The sequence below is a fragment of the Ursus arctos genome, unplaced genomic scaffold, assembly GCF_023065955.2.
Source record: "Ursus arctos isolate Adak ecotype North America unplaced genomic scaffold, UrsArc2.0 scaffold_16, whole genome shotgun sequence".
In the NCBI taxonomy this organism is placed as follows: domain Eukaryota; kingdom Metazoa; phylum Chordata; class Mammalia; order Carnivora; family Ursidae; genus Ursus; species Ursus arctos.
Window position 1 is genome coordinate 50,233,230 of NW_026622830.1, and position 14,948 is coordinate 50,248,177.

General features: G+C 44.3%; 1 protein-coding gene across 1 annotated transcript in view; it reads right to left on the reverse strand.

The window, feature by feature from the left end:
- Positions 1-14,948, reverse strand: part of LOC125281422 (dual oxidase 1-like) — a 233,379-nt gene that overhangs the window by 161,249 nt on the left and 57,182 nt on the right. Inside the window, 2 exon segments of the mRNA XM_057313037.1 lie at positions 139-242; positions 10,186-10,458. Of these exon segments, the coding sequence (XP_057169020.1) occupies positions 139-242; positions 10,186-10,336 (255 nt within the window). The 5' untranslated portion in view covers positions 10,337-10,458.

The window sequence follows — 14,948 nt, forward strand, 5'->3', positions numbered from 1 at the left end:
GACCCGCCTGCCAGCCCAGGTCCTGTAGTCAGGGATTGCTGCTTCCCAGGAGGTCCAAGCTGGCTGAGGGGGAAGAGGACAGGCCTCTGGGAGATCCCTCATCCATCCTGGTCCGTCCATGCAGAGAGACCGTCTCACCTGGAAACGTTCTCCCATGTCTTCTTGGGGTGGTATATTGAGACAGTCTGCAGAGCCGAGACGATGGCATTCAGGGAGTAGTAGTTCTGCAGGATTTGACAGGCCTGGGGAGGGAAGAGAATGAGCTGTCACGTGGGTAGTGGAGGCTGATTTTCTCTAGAGCTTCAGTCACCCTCAGTTTAAATCACTCCTCCTGGATGAAGCAGATGTCCAGGGACCTGCCGAAGGGCACATATAAGGCCCAAAGAGTCCCAATGCTGAGAGACAAAGGATTTTACCTCACTCCAAGGAAGAAGTCAAGGAGGAACAGAGCATCCCAACATTGGGCCATGCAAGTCACAGTCAGCCTCTGGAAGGAAGAGCCTAGGGACTGCACAGTCCCTAGGGCAAAGACCAGGGCCTTCCACCCTGAGACCTGATCAAGGGAAGAGCAGTGCCCGAGACGCAGGAGATCACCTCAGCTGGGCTTCCCGTTGCATACCTTGGCCACCTTGATCCAGTGCTCCACCACCATGGCCCTGTCCCGGGCTGTCATGCTTGGGTTGCCAAGGCAGGTAGTGATGACACACTTGGCCACACCGTTGAACTGGGCGACAGTGGCCCGGACTGTGGGTGCCAGGTGCTCACTGCCAGGCTTATTGCGCTTGGACCAGACGGAGCCCAGGCACTGATGGGGCAGCAGCTTCTTGAACAGCTCCTAGAGAACAGGGGGAGGTTTGTTCACCCAGCTATTTCACATGCAAGAGTAGTGTCCTAGATAGGGGTCACAGGTCAGAGCTAGAGCTCAGAAAGCTGAGAATGTGGCCTGAGCCTGGTTGGAGTCCCTGGATGTCACTCCATTCTTTTTCACTGAGGGGCCCAGGACAGGATGGCCCAGGAGCAAATAGAGACGAGGGAAGGAAGGAGGGCATTTGCATCCTGATCATCCTCACAAACTCCAAGCTCCACGCTGCTGTTCAAGGTGGCTCCTCCCAAGGGGGACTCTTCCCCTCCAACTATTCATCCCTCTGGTTCTACTCCCCTCTCAGATACACATTCTCACATGATAGCTACAACCACAGGTTTATCTATCTGCCCTGCACTTAAGTACACATCAGATACCTAGTAATTGATGAGGGTACTCAGCCTCCAAAACAAGTGGGTGGGCGACCCATGGACTTGACTGAACACAGAGAGCTGCCCTCCTCCACCCACGGGACCAGGGCCTGCCCATTGGTCTCTCCATTCTGGCTCATTTCTTCTCCCTAGTACCTCCGTATCAGTGCTTATCAGGGTCTCTCGCTACAGTCCGCAGCTGGACAGTGAAAGCTTGGGGCTAAGCACCTTGATGGGTTGACAGGGTTGGGAAGTGGTGGAGCTGAGATTTGGTCCCAGACCATAGGAGTCCACATCAGGGAAAGGCAGGTGTGAGGCAGCCTACAGCAGAAGAAACGCTTGTCCCTGCCCCACCCTGAGAGCCTAACTGCTCACCGTATCCATATATGTGAGTTGCTCTGTCACAAGCCTGGAAGGGAAGTCCAGGAGGTCAGGCTTCTCCTCACCCAGCTGGTTCTTTGGGGTGACACAGCAGGAACCATCTGGGGTCACAGTGGGCTCTATGTCTATTGTCAGAGCTGGAGTGAAAATTCCTGGGAAAGCTGATGGTCCAGCTGACTGCAGCTCAGCACCCGGCACACATGGAGATGATGGGAGCATGTGTTCCAGTTCTGCAACAGCTGATGGAGGGGAGGCTGGCTCTGACACTGCAGGTGATGGTCGATGCAGAGCTGGGGTTGCCTCTAGCTCCATAGAAGGCCCTTTTTCTGGCTCTGCAACTGGAAGGAGCCCTGGAGCTGGCACTGGAGCAGGTTAAAGAGAAAGGTTCATCCACATAACTGACTTTCCATGTGCCTTTCCAAAAACAGGACATATACCATGGCCTTAAGGAGGGCACGTATTGCATGGTGCACTGGGTGTTATACGCAAGTAATGAATCATGGAACTTTACATCAAAAACTTGGGATGTACTGTATGGCGACTAACATAATAAGAAAATATTAAAAAAATATATCCAATGAATTTCCAATCCATGAGCCCCATTCCAGATAGCCTTCCCAAACTGCAATCTCCCTTACCCTCTGCCTCTACAGGCTCCAGAAGTTCCCGCTGCAGCAGGAGAATGGGGGCATGGTTTTTCAGGTCCCAGTCATGGCACTTCAGATGTACAGAGCCCCCCCCCCCCCCCCGCTTTACCTCAAGTCATATGTGGAGCACAGTCAGAGGCCTGGCCTTTCATTCCACATGCTACTCCCACAGCACCGTTCTTTCTGTGTGGGTCCCAGAAGATGGCCCCAGGCCACTTCCAACCCCTCTGTAGCTGTCTTTGCAGTGGTTTGCTCATCCAGAAAACCTGAATGAGTGGTTTTTCCACTTACACTCTTCACGGCCATAGGTCTAGTCTACTCCGTCTTCCATGCAGACCAGTATCAGGGCTTAAGTTTGAGGCAGATTTGTGAGTGGTCTGCTCACCACAGCTTCTATTATTGGCCCCAGTTGTGGTCAGCAGAGGTGGATACGGAAAGGGGCAGGCAGAGCAAGATGAGACCATCAAAGGGGTGGATGTTTTAGGCACCAGCTCAGCCCAGATTGTGCTCTGCTTCCCAGAGGGCTTGAAGGCCCATCCATAGCTCTTTTTGACTCATTTGCTTCTTCAGGAAGCCCCCCAAATTCAGCCCTCCCATGGAAACCAAGAGATCTGTGAGATCTATGGCTCTGAAAGTCCCTCCCCAGCCACAACCCCTGTATCTCCCACCCTGCTCTGTGGAGGCAGCAGTCTTTCCTTCTGGACCCAAAGACCGTGTTTTTACTTGTTATAGTCCATCATAATGGTACAAACACGGGTGGATCTATTCACACCTAGAGTAGGCCATGAGGATGTCACATCTAATGAACTATGGACATGGGTGCTTATGATGTGTAGAGTGACTATCTGACCCTCTGACTAAAATTGAGACCCAGACATTGTATCTACTTTGTCGACTGAGTTATCTTAGTGACTGGAAAGTGCCTGCATTACTACATGCCTAATACATATTATTGAATGAATGACTCCTAACCAGTACTTTCCAAATACTGAGTGGACCTTGGGCGGCTCTGCCTGCCCCCAGTGACTCCCTAATCTGGTCACATAAAGGACCAGTGCCAGGACCAACTAGATGGAATCTCAGAAGTCCTTTGCAAACAGGAAAACTATGAGCTTTCCATTTGCTTTTGTAAACCCAGAAGGGCCACAGGCCTGTGAGGGTTGAGGTTGAGAGCTTCTTCACTGGAGAGCGAGAACTACTAAACATGAAGATGCCCAGCATGTTCAGCAGCCTTTTCTACAGAGCCAGGCCCCAGATAAGCCCGTGCCGTGTTTTCTCCCATGATTTCCTACAGTAACCCTATGAGATTCAGCCTCTTACCACCCCATTTTTCAGAAGAGGAAAGTGAAGCTCAGAGAGGTACAGTGACATTCCCAAGACATACAGCTAGTAGGTGGGAGTCTCACTCCTGTGCTGTGCCTGGGGTGGGCATTCACCTGTTGAACTGCTGGCCCAGGACCTGTTGGGGTGAAGTGAACACATGGTATTATGCAGAAAATTGTGATATTTGATATGTTTATATCTGGGAAGAATGGTACCAGGGAGCGTACGAAATGCTCCACTGTGCCTTCTCTGAGCATCAGCATCGTGCAGGCCTCGTCCAGGGACAGGATTACTTCTTTTTCCCCACCAGAAAGACAGGGGGGGGGGGAGCGCAGTGTACTCAGCTTCAACTCCATGAACCACCAGGAAGATCAGGGTCTGGCGTTCAGACCAGAGACTCCCAACGCTTCGGGAACTTGTGCAAGAAAAGGGACTTGAAGGCCCGCCCAGAAAAGGGCTCTAGGCTTAAAGGTGCAATTGGCTTTAGGGGTGAAATGATAAACCATTGTTCCCTTTAACCCATTTTGTTAGTTGAGCAACAATAGCATTTCTCTCTTTTAATAGCCTTTATTAAGAACTCTATGCCTTTAAGTCATCGGTAAACATCCCTACTGCAGACAGGAGAAAGCAGAAGCTTAGCATCTCCAACGCTGCTTGAGATCATAGACGTTGGGCCTGAGAACTGTCCAGAGCATGGAATGCATGGCATTCCTCCCATGCTGATGAGGCCTGGTCTGTTCCTAAGGTGGGGAGAAAGGTTCAGGGGAAACCACCCTCCTTGGCAGGCCACAGGGCAGCCAATTGTTTCTAGTGTGGGTTCTGGCCTTGCCCTGATCATCTGTGGGTCCTGAGATAGGACATGAATTTGGACCCATTCTCACCCCAGACCAGCACTGGATGTTGTTGGTGGCCTGATGCACCTGCTGCTTGTCAAAGGAGATGAAGTAGCTGAACCCTTGGAGCAGCTCATCAAAGATGTCCTGGGTGGAACTCTGAAAAGATAGAGCCAGCTACCTGGGCCAGGAGGCATCAGAGGCCTTCCACCCAATCTGTGGTTCTATGTTCTGGCAGATCTAGCAGCTAAAAAAAGTTTGTTAAGACACTTAAGTGTTCCTTGCAGCATTGCTGAAATGGCAACAGAATTGAATCATGTCAAGTTCCACCAGCCTTGAAAGGCTGAATTACTGTGGCTGACGACCTCCTTTACGGAGGTCCAAAAAGACATATAAGGACACAGCTTGTGACCTGGTGGACCTACAATGATTTGATGTACTCTGAGAAATGACGCGTTATAGAGAAACATATAGAATGACTTCATCCCACCATTCCTTTTATGTTCAATCACCCTATTTAGTGTGAGGATTTATAAGGCCTTAGACAAGTTCTCCAAGGACAGTGGAGCTGGGTTCTACACAGGATACCTGGGTGAGTAGGGAAAATAATAAAAACAGTACAAAGACACTCATGGCTTCGGGAAAAGTAAGATAAAACACAACAAAACAAAATAACCTACGCCCCTAAACTGCAAAAAAACATTAATTATATTCTCTACCATTCCCATATATGTGAAGAGTCTTCCTACCTTATCCCATAGCTGGTGGTGGAGGTGTAGATGTTGGGATTACTTTGTGGTTGGGCCTGAGGGACACTCATGTGGAAACACTATAGGAGGGCCCTAGGTCTGTCCCCATATTTGTGTGGGGGCCCTGGGTGTGGAGAACCCTCTTCCCATTCTCACCTCAGGCAGCACTGATCCTGGGTGGTCTGGTGCACCTGACACTTGTCTAGGGAGTTGGAATAGTTAAAGTCACAGACCAGCTCATCAATGATCTCCTGGGTGCAGCTCCGAAAATGCAGTGCCCCATATATATGGGGCCAAGAGACATTAGTGGCCTCACGGGACATTGCCACAAGGGGCCACCCCCATTAGAAATCGTGTTCTCCAGTTAAGGCTAAGAGAAGCAGCAGAAAAGACATCCAACAAAGAGGAAGCCAGATGAAACCCTAGGGCTCATGATTAACATACAGGTGGTTGAGCTTGGTCCCCAGCACTCAGCTTCTCATCCTGCCTGCTATGACCTGGGGTGTGAACATGAAAGATGGGCCAGGTTCCAACACCTGGCAGCTTGCTTCTGCCCAGGAAGGGCATCCTTCCTCTGCCCCCTCCTCTACACACACATACACATACACACACACACTTAGTGAGGGGCAAGAGGTGTGGGCCTGCTGAAGTAGGATCACTGTTGTTGCCTGCTCTCCAGTGGGCTGCTCTGAGCTGCCCTGTGTTACCTGTTGGTGTCTCCTGCCACATGTCCAGAGGGCTCGGAAAAGCGGGCTGAGACGACGACTACAATGATGTGAAAGTCTTTCTCTCTGGACTTTCTGGGCCAAAGCCCCTGAAAGTAGGAATACAGCAACAGAACATCTTGTTCTCTTGAACGTCTCGAGTCAAGTGAGCTGGAAAGCAGGCTTTCTTTGAATGGATGTGCCTGGTTACCAGAGTTCTAAGTTCAATTGGGGCCTATCACCAAGGAAGTGAGGTCGCTTCTTCAAGATTCCAGTACCTTGGCCTCTGCCGTCTCTTGGCAACGAACTGTTTACTTTTCTCCCCCATGTCATCTCCTTAACTGTACACTATGAGCCAAAAATGCCATAGCCACCACTCTCTGGAAATGTAACCAGGGTCTGAGGTTTCAGGAGACAGAACTGAATTCAGACCTTTTTTCTTTGTTTTCCCAGTTCTGAGTCCTAAATCATTGTGTCTCTCACATATTCCCCACTTTCCCAAGCTGCTTAGTGGGGATCAGGCTAGAATCCACTTCTTGGGACATCATCAGGTGTATGTGGATAATGTAACATGGGTGGGGTGGTCCCCTGTGTATCTGAAGCACAATTTTCAGGATGGAAGAATTACAAGAAGGGGTGGGACTTGGCATGGAGGGCCGCTCAACAGAGGCCTGGGTTCCAACAATGTAATATTGGAACACTTTCCCACTTGGCCTTGTGTAAATGTGGGCACTATGATGGGGTGGAAATGAACGAACAAGCAGATATTGCTGTCCTCTGTAGTTAAACTGTTCAATTGTTTCCCATTATATTTAGAATGAGACCCAGTTCCTCATTTTTTTAAAATTTTTAAAAAAGATTTTATTTATTTATTTGACAGAGAGAGACGGCCAGCGAGAGAGGGAACACAAGCAGGGGGAGTGGGAGAGGAAGAAGCAGGCTCTTAGCGGAGGAGCCTGATGTGGGGCTCGATCCCATAACGCCAGGATCACGCCCTGAGCCGAAGACAGACGCTTAAGGACTGCGCTACCCAGGCGCCCCAGTTGCCTCATTTTTGTCTATGAGCGGAACAGCCTTCACAGTGGCTCCCACCGATCCAGACTTGTGGTATAGGCATCACTCTCTACCCATTAGGTGGTTAGTTACTGGCTTCTGACCAATAGGATGCAGCCAATGCGATGAAATGTGATGTCTAAGTTTCAATTGCAAAGAGTTTCTAACTTCCTAGTTACTTTTCTTGTGTTCTGCGTCTCACTCCCTTTCCCTTTTTCTTCTTGATCTCTGAACCAAAAATCGAGCACAGATATTTTGAGCTGCCATGTGTAGAAGCACACATGGCAGAGAACTTGGCCTGTGCCAAGGCCAGAAGACACACAGGAACTCAGATTCTGAGTCCAAACAGCTTCCCGAATCATGTGAGCCAACTTGGGAGAAAATCCTCTGCCAGTCTAGCCTCAGTCACTGCTGCAGCCTCTGCCACACCTTGAGCCTGGGGAACTATGCTTATTTGTGCCTGGACTCCTCACCCACAAAAACTGTGAGAAATTAAATATATACATTTTAAGATTCAGGCTACTGGGGCAAGGCAGTAACATAGGAACAATAGATAAGTAACAGTCTCCCAGGCCTCAGCACCTCTCCCTGCCTTCCTCCCTCCCCTCTGCTCTCCTCCTAGTGTCCCTCCAGCCACGGGGGCTGCCTTTTTCACCTCCTCTGGCCAAACCAGCTCTGTTAGTGAGTGTCTGCAACAGCGGTCCCTTCTTTCTGACACACCGCACACAGACTTGTGCAGGTCTAGCTCCCTTTTGTCAATCTGTTTTCAGCAATGTCACCCTCAGTGAGGCCTTTCATATTTTCCTATCCAATGACTTCCCAGCCTTCCTTCATTACATACTTCAGTCGTCGTATATAGCACTTGCTCTTTTCTTTCACGTCTTTGGTTTGTGCTTTGTCCATCTCTAGACTGTGAGCCCCTAAAAGCAGGGAGCTCTTGGTATTTTCAGCTCTCCTCATGGGTCCACCAAGGTACCTGGCATAGGGGAGTGCTTAGTGTATAGTTACTGAATGAATAACTGAGAAGATCTTGGAGCCCACCTCCCCTTTTAACAAGCTAGACTGTAGGGAGAAGCGCAACTAAAAGTTTCGAGCTGTTTCTGGGCAAGGGGACAACCACAATGGCCTCTGCCTGACTCTTCCTTCTCCAGTATCTCCAGCAGAACTGATGAGGCACCATGGACAAGGAAGCACCCTGCATCACGTTCTCTGTCTCTAGTGGTACAGCCCCAGGCAGGCACACCACCAAAGAAAGGGGTGCTTTTATCTGGGTGTCCTCAAGGCAGTGGCTTTCCAGAGTCAGAGTGGCAAAGGAGCAGGATCTCCAGGCTCCAAGAGCAGAATAAGGGACCACAGAAACCTCCCTTTTCTCCTTTTTCTGTCCACTCCCATGGTGTCCTCTTTACTATTCCAGCACCCTCACCTCAGCCAGAAGAGTGATTCTGCACCCACCCTTGTATGTCCAAATGAGGACCCTGAAGGTCTAATGGAGACTGGTCTTGCCCCTGGACCCCAGAGACAGTGTTCAGTGCTCTGGCACTTTCCCAGAGAACATAAACAAATGATAAGCAGGTATGCGCAAGCCCAAAGCGCAATGACCTATCACATCAATTGGAGCAGCTGTCATAACAACGACAAGAGACAACAAATGCTGGTGAGGATGTGGAGCAAAGGAGCCTATGCGCACTGGCGCCGGCACTGTGCAAAACAGTATGGAGCGTCCTCAACACACTGAACACAGAACCACGGTATGTGCAGCAGCTCCACGTCTGGGAACATTCCATAGAAAACAAAGGAATATGTCTAAGAAATACCTGCACTTCCATGTGCAAGAAGCTTTATTTACCATAGCTGAGACAAGGAAAACATCAGTGCCCATTAGTGGTGAATGGATAAAGAAGTGTTACCTACATAATGGAATATTAATCAGCCATAAGAAAAGGAAATCCTGCTAAGTGTGATAACAGTTTTGGACTTAGAGGCATTATGCCAAGTGAAACAAGTGAGACAGAGAAAGGCAAACACTACATATGTGTAGGTATAGATATATATAGGGAGATAGATACTATATAGATGATAGATACATAGACATTTTCCCCTTTTATGTGGAATCTAAAACAAAGAAAAGAAAAGGCGGAAAACTAATTCAGAAGAACAGATCAAAGTAACAAGAAACAGGGGAGGGTGGGGGCAGGGATTGAGTGAATGGTGAAAAGGTACAAACTTCCAGTTTTAAGATAAATAACAGGGATTTACAGTACAACATGATGACTGCAGTTGATACCGCTCTATGGTTTGAGAGGTGTTAAGAGAGTAAATTCTGAGAGTTCTTATCACATAATAGCTTACACATACACAGTGTGTCAATTATATACAGTGATCAATTATATCAATAAAACTGGGCAAAAAATATTTTAATATTCATAATGGGCATCAGGAAAGTTGACTTGGTAAAAATAATGACACATAAGCAAAATGTAAAACAGCAGAACCCACAGTCAGTAGACTATGATATGGATAAAAAATCCAAGCCATTTGCATAAAAAATTGATTCTGATTTTTAAAATCAGTGAATTAAAGTTAAAGTAGATAAAATAGAATTTTAAATTGTGCTACATTTTTAAAAATTGATCAAGGAATAAAATGTCTTATTAAATTAACTCTGAAAATACCGTTTTGAAAAAATTTTCATGTTTTGGAAAATTCTGATTTTAAGCTTTTAAGTGGGCACAGAATGAGAACATTTTGTTGGATCAAAGTTGTCTCCAGGAAAATGGGTGAGACAAAATAGCAGCACCAAAATGGCAAGACTAAATTGTCCTGTGTTCATTTCTCTGTATTTGCAGTTTTTAAAGAAAAAATATTTTTATTGACATACAATACACATAATCAAAAATCTACCATCTACCGTCTACAAATCTACCATTTATAGGTTTATATTTCATTAAGTACATTAAGTTCATGGAATACATTTTAAATGTATTAAATGCATTAATACCCTTTCTACAACCTCCGTCTAACCCAACTTCACATCTCATTTCATCTTGTGAAACTAAAACTCTACACCATGAATCAGAAACTTACCATTACTGCCTCATTCCAGCCCTTGGCAACACCATTCTACTTTCTGTCTTTATGAATCTACTTTGGGTAGGTCCCAAAAGTGGAGTCAAAGCTTGCATTTTTATGAATGCACTTAATGTAAAAGTTCACCCATGTTGTGGAGTTTTGCAGTCCTGTAGGAAATAAGCGTGTCACTTACCTGTTCTTCCGGTCTGTCTTCTGGGGGAGAAGCCTGCTGCTTGGCTGTTCAGGCTGCTCTGCCTGGTTGGCCTTTCACCACCCCTTGTCAGGGGGTTGGGTTTAACGTGAGGAGGTTGTCTGTGTGGCTTTGTTCCCTGGCAGATTTCCATGCCTCCTTAGAGGGTCAGAGGAAATACGGCTGTGCAGAAAACTCTGGCCTAGGGCAGCAAGATCACGGTCACCTTTCTTCAATGAAACTTCCAGGTCAAAACATCTCCACTTGGAAAAAAACCTGTCAGCCAAGAATGCTTTATTTGGAAAAGCTGTCCTTCAGAAATAAAGGAGAGATAAAGACTTTTCCAAACAAAGAAAAGCTAAATGAGTTCCTCACTACTAGACCTGCCGTAAGGGAAGAATTAACACCTATACTACTTAAACTCTTCCAAAAATATCAACATAAGAGGAATACACACAAACACATTTTAAGAGGCCAGTATCACCATGATACCAAAACCAAATAAAAAGACTACAAGAAAAGAAAATTATATACTGGTGTCCCCGATGAATATAGATGAAAAAATTCTCTTTAAGTATTAACAGACTGAATTCAGCAGCATCTTAAAGGACCATATACCACGATCAACTGGGATTTGTCGAGGGGGCGCAAGGATGGTTCAACATATGCAAATCAATCACTGTGTGACACATCACATTAACAGAATGAAAGATAAAAATCATATGAATATCTCAATAGATACAGAAAAAGCATTTGACATGCATTTGACAAAGTACAACATGCATTCATGATAAAAACCCTCAACAAATTGGATCGTGAAGAAACGTACCTCAACACAATAAAGGCCACATACGGCAAACCCACAGCTACGGCAAACATCACACTCATTGGTGAAAGACTGAAAATTTGTCATGTAAGATGGGGAACAAGACAAGGGTGCCCACTCTCAACACTCCTATTCAATACAGTACTCGAAGTCCTAGCAGAACCATCAGACAAGACAAAGAAATCATAGGCATAAAAATTGGGAAGGGAGAAGTTAAAACTGTCTCTATTTGCAGGTGACATATAGAAATCCTAAAGACTATAAAAACAACCCTGTTAGGTCTAATCAATGAATTCAGTAAAGTTGTAGGATAGAAAATAAATGTACACCTAGCAGTAGCATTCCTATACACCAACAACAAACTATCTGAAAAAGACATAAGGGAAAAGATACAAAGAACATTTATGTTAGGGAGAAAAACAACAAAATACTTAGAAATAAACTTGAGCATGGAGGTGAAAGGTCTCTTCACGGAAAACAAGACATTGATGACAGATACAAAAAAAGAAACCCACCAATGAATTGAATGGTATTGCATGTTTATGAATTGCAAGAAATAATGTTAATTACCCAAGCCACCAATAGACTCAATGAATTTCCTATCAAGATTCCAATGACTTTTTTTGCAGTAAGAAAAAAAAATCCTAAAATTTGAATGAAACAATGAAAGACTTTGGATAACCGAAACAATCTCTAGAAAGAAGAATAAAGCTGGAGGCATCACACTGCCTGATTTCAACTGTATTATAAAGCTATAGTAAATCAAAATCTTATGGTAGTGGCATAAAAACAAACACATAGACTAATGAACACAAGAGAGAGCCCAGAAATAAACCCAGACACATACGGTTTTTGAGAAGGGAGGCATTCTCAATGGAGAAAAATAAAACAGCTTCTTCAGTAAATGATGCTGGGAGAAGTGGATATTCACATGTCAAAGAACAAAACTGGACCCCTATCTTACATCATCCACAAAAATTTACTCAAAATAGATAAAAGACTTACAGGGAAGACCTGAAATCATAAAATTCCTACAAGAAAACATAGAGAATAAACTACTTGACATTGGTCTTGGTAAGTATATTTTAAAAATAACACCAAAAGCACAAGCAACAAAATAAAAAAAAAAAAAGTGGTACTACACTCAAGAGCCTCACAGTGAAAGAAATAATCAACAAAATGAAAATGCAACATATGGAATGGGAAAATATTTGCAAATCATGTATCTGAAGAGAAATTAATACCTAAAATATATACATAACTCATACAACTCAGTTGTATGTAAAAAAAAGAAAGAAAGAAAGAAAGAAAGTAAAAAAATAAAGAAAAGAAAAAAGAAACCAACTAAAGAAAGGACCAAGGACCTAAATAGACATTTCTCCAGAGAAGACAAATGGACAACCAGCACATAAAAAAGGTGTTCAGGGGCGCCTGGGTGGCACAGTGGTTAAGCGTCTGCCTTCGGCTCAGGGCGTGATCCCGGCGTTATGGGATCGAGCCCCACATCAGGCTCCTCTGCTATGAGCCTGCTTCTTCCTCTCCCACTCCCCCTGCTTGTGTTCCCTCTCTCGCTGGCTGTCTGTATCTCTGTCAGATAAATAAATAAAATCTTAAAAAAAAAAAAAAAAAGGTGTTCAACATCTAATCTTTACGAAGATACAAATCAAAACCACAAAAACCACAACGAGATATCATTCTTGTTAGAATAATTATTATCAAAATGACAAAAGATAACAAATGTTGATGAAGATGTAGAAAAAAGGGAACTCCTGTGCACTGTTGGTGGGAATGTAAATTGGCATAGCCAGTATGGAAAAACCTATGAACTTTCTTCAAATATTAAAAATAAAATAACCAAAGGATCCCGCAATTCCACTTCTGGTTACATAGCTGAACAAAATGAGATTAACATGTTGAAAAAAAAGAAGTTAGCCTGTTGAAGAGGTATTGCCACCCCATGTTCATAGCAGCATTATTTACAATAGCCAAGATATGGAAACAACCTGTATCTATCAACAGAGTAATGGATAAAGAAAATGTAGTCTGTATATCCAATGGAATACTATTCAGCCATAAAAATAATGAAATCCTGTCATTTGAGACCGCACGGATGGTCCTTGAGGACATTATACTAAATAAGTCAGCAGAGAAAGACAAATACTAGATGATCTCACTTATATGTGGACCCTAAAACATAAAACAAATAGAAAAACAAATAGAAAAAGAGATCAGATTTATGGTTACCAGAGGCACGGGGTGACGGGAGGGAAAACTGAATGAAGGGGATCAAAGGTACAAACCACAGCTGTAAGTCCTGAGAATGTCATGTGCTACACAATCACTGTAGTTAACACTGCTGCATGTTGTAGCTGAAAGTTGCTGTCCTCTAGTTCAACCTCATTGAAATATTAGGAATCCCAAGCTTAATCCAAACGGTTTGAGCCCAAGGTCACAGAGCTCCCACATTGCTGTTTTCAATTGCTACCATAATACAGAACACTTGGAAGGAGCATCTATATTCCAGGAACACAGCCAAATATCCTTTATTCACTAACTCTTCTGACCCTGTGACTCCATACCCTTTACTTGTCGTAGTCAGAATTCAGTTAGATAGAAACTGCCTTTCTGATTCTAACAGTACTAACGCACTATGTTTTCAACACAAGCTGCCTATAATATAGTTTAAAGTATATTTATGATGTGTATGAAAAATAAAAAAAAATTATTAGATGATAGTTAAGGTCCCAGAGGCTCGACAAATTCCACAGTTCTCAAAAAGATGGCCCCAAAGCCAGCAGCATTACCTACACATTTGTCAGAAATGCAAATACTCTAGCCCTCGAGAGAACTATTGAATCAGAATCCAGTGGGATTTACCTTTGGCATCAACAAGTCTTCCAGGCAATTCTAATGCACACCAAAGTTTGAGAAACACTGCTTTAATTGTTTTCATTGTTTGCACAAAGACAAGGGTGGATAATTAGTCATAGTCATCTCCATAAACTCAATAAAAGCAACGGATTAAAAAAATACAGGCAAACTCACATATCTCATACGGAAAATTTACAATTTATAAAAAATTCTACAATATGCTTTAGAAGCTTAAAGAAAAGTGTGAGGACACATGAAACCTCATGATATATTTGGGTTTTGTGATGAGCACTGAGTGTTATACACAACAGATGAATTACTGAACTCTAAAGATATTTAGGTTTTTTTTTTTTTAAAGATTTTATTTTATTTATTCGACAGAGATAGAGACAGCCAGCGAGAGAGGGAACACAAGCAGGGGGAGTGGGAGAGAAAGAAGCAGGCTCATAGCAGAAGAGCCTGATGTGGGGCTCGATCCCATAACGCCGGGATCACGCCCTGAGCCAAAGGCAGATGCTTAACCGCTGTGCCACCCAGGCGCCCCAAAAGATATTTAGGTTTTGTTTTAATTTATGACTGAATGTAGTGTTCATTTCTGTTTCATAAATGGATTTAAAACACCACATATGCCTAGTAATAAATGAAACCTCAAGAAACTAGATGAGTCTCAAACAAACAACCTAACTTTACCCCTTAAGGCACTGGAAAGAGAACACATCAGGCCAAAGTTATTAGAAGGAAAGAAATAACAAAGATTAGAGCAGGGAAAAATGAAGCGGGACTAAAAGGATAATGGAGTATACCAACGAAACTAAGAACTGATTCTCTGAAAATAAAATTGACAAGCCTTTACCTAGATTTCCCCCACCCCCAAAAACAAGGAGAGAGAGAGAGGGAGAGACAGAACTCATATAAAAAATGAAAGAGTGATACCAGAGAAATGCCAAAGATCATAAGAAACTACTCTGAACAATTATATACAAAAAATTGGACAATCTAAGGGAAATTGATAAAACTCCCAGAAACATACAACTTGCTAAGACTGAATCCTGATGAAATGGAAAATCTG